General features: G+C 51.8%; 1 protein-coding gene across 2 annotated transcripts in view; it reads right to left on the bottom strand.

Moving 5' to 3' along the window:
• Positions 1 to 2,300, bottom strand: part of LOC102677565 — a 168,165-nt gene that overhangs the window by 150,361 nt on the left and 15,504 nt on the right. For both annotated transcript variants that reach the window (XM_006615364.2, XM_031510326.1), the window contains exon 2: positions 344 to 853. In XM_006615364.2, the coding sequence (XP_006615427.2) occupies positions 344 to 853 (510 nt within the window). The remainder of the gene's footprint in view (positions 1 to 343; positions 854 to 2,300) is intronic.

Below are 2,300 nucleotides of genomic sequence, written 5' to 3'. Positions count from 1 at the left end.
AAGAAAACCGCCTCGGGCCGCGAGTCGCCGCGTGAAATTAATTGCACCGGCTCGGTGCTCGTTTATTATATACCTCTCCGCTGGTATACGCGGCCCTTTCCAATTTCTTGCAACTTTGAATCCACCGTGTCGTTTTTAATCGCGATGGAATAGTGGACGGAAATCAAAACCGCGCGTACTGTTGAAAAAAGTCTCCTTTATTCGTGTAATTATTTTCGAATAGAGTGGAAAGAAGAGTCGTAGGCGGTAACGATCGAGCAGGTCCTCCTTTCCTCGCCCGAAATCGGAGGGAGGATTCTCCGTAATTTCCACGATTTCGCGGATAAATGGAAATTTCGCTCACCTCTTACGACGTTGCCGGCCCTGCTCGTGGATCTCGTTCAGGGAATGCCTTCGTCGATCGCGATTTCGTTTCCTCGGGGTCTTGCCCTCGCTGCCGTAGATGGGCCCGCCCCTCGTCAAAGTGCCAAGGTCGGCGAAAGCGATCATCTTCTCGTGATGGCTCGAGGTGGCGGCGCATCGTTGCCGTTCCTGCCCTTGGGCCTTGCCACAGTTCCACCCGTGGCCACCCAGTTTTCGCCCGCCATTGTACCCGTGACGGCCGTGCTCCCTCGGCAGGCTGCAGTACAGGTTCTGCGAGGGCGCGTACACCCCCTTCCCGAACGATCTCTCGTTTCCACAACTCTCCACGAGCATTACGCTATTCGTTTTCGCCGGGCCGCATCCCTCTTGACAGCTCTTGGACCCACCGCCCAAATGTTCCCGGAGCCACTTTCCCAATCCACCGCCGCCACCGTTGTTCCCTGCCTCGTGAATCACCCCCGTCGTCGACGAATCCCCCCCGTTCTTGCTCCTGCAACAAGGAAGGAGAAAAATCGATGCTCAACGATGTTGAAAAAATCTTTGAAAAACTTCGATCGATCGATCGATTTTTCAGAGAACGAATTCATGGGTAAGGGTGGGTAAGTATCGCGACTTTGAATTCGCCAGTTTTTTTTCTCGCCACTTTTCTTCCGGTATTCTTTGCGAACCGGGCTTCTTTAAAATTCCTCTTTCATCCGTACGACGATTCGATTCGAGGTACCGTGACGAAAAAAGGCCATTTTCTTGCGAGGGGGTAAAAACTCTCGACGCTCTCGAGATGTTTCGCGCCAGCGCGTAGAAATATCGAAAGGAAAAAGGGAAAAAAAGGGAGGTGGGGGGAAACGTGGAAGCAGCGTGGAAACGGAGCGTCGTCGCACAATAGAGACGCGATAATGGCCTCGGTCCTCGGCCAGTTTCGATTTCAGCTTCGAAGCAGGCGAACCGATGAAGGATGAGAGAGAGAGAGAGAGAGAATCCGTGCATGTAACGAGACAAAAAGCGAAGAGATGAAAAAGACTGAGAAACGGGCGGGAGGAGAGGGGAGCGAGAAGACGAAGGAGAGGCGGAATGAATGGCACACGGCCTCCGAGGAATCAGGGCAACTGCTTTATAATAATAAGGGCCATGTAGGACGAAAGAGGGACGGGGGAGAGAGAGACGGGAAAGAAAAAGAGTGAGAGAGAGAGAGAGAAAGCGATAGAGAGGAGGGAGGAGGAGGAGGAGGAGGAAAGGAAGGGTCTGTGTGTAGTTAGGACGCGGTGACCTTGGCAAGGTCATCGGTACCTCTGGCCATCGCCGCTAGGAGCCGCCACCGCGCGGCTCCGTCGCCCTCTTACCATTGTCTCCGCTCGGTTCTTCCTTATCGATCATTCTTTCTTCCGAGTAACGCTTCTTCCCCCTTTGTTCTCGCGTTTTCTCTCCGACCATTGTCCCGTAAAATGGGAAACGCGCGCCGGCATTGTTACGAGCGCGACGACGCAACGGATCGAAACGATCGGAATCGAATCGTCGTCGAAGTCGGATTTTTAACGCTCTTATTATTTACGTTCGATCATTCGATCCTCTGTTATCGGTATTTTCGGTAATTGACTATATCGAAATGAAAGTTCGACGATCGAGATATATCGAAATATATTGGTATCAACCGTAGCGTAGATTCGTTGGAGATCGAAGACGAGACGAGACGCTTAATTAATCGCGGCAAAATTAATTAGCCGTGTAACGCAGGTTGCTTAATTGACCAGCGAGGAGCGAATCTTAGGCATTCGCGATAAGGGGACGCGGTCCACCTCGTCGAAAAGGGGTAATCGAGCAACGAGATCTCGACGACCCGGCCAGGGAAGAGAGAGAGAGAGAGGAAGAGAGTGGGAATAAATAAAGAGGAAAGAAAAAACGAAAGAAAGAAAGAAAGATGGAAGGAAAGAGAGATACGAAGG

Source organism: Apis dorsata, unplaced genomic scaffold (assembly GCF_000469605.1).
Source record: "Apis dorsata unplaced genomic scaffold, Apis dorsata 1.3 scaffold_221, whole genome shotgun sequence".
Classification (NCBI taxonomy): domain Eukaryota; kingdom Metazoa; phylum Arthropoda; class Insecta; order Hymenoptera; family Apidae; genus Apis; species Apis dorsata.
The sequence above is the reverse complement of the archived record's forward strand: the minus strand, read 5'-3'. Positions and strand labels throughout refer to the sequence as shown.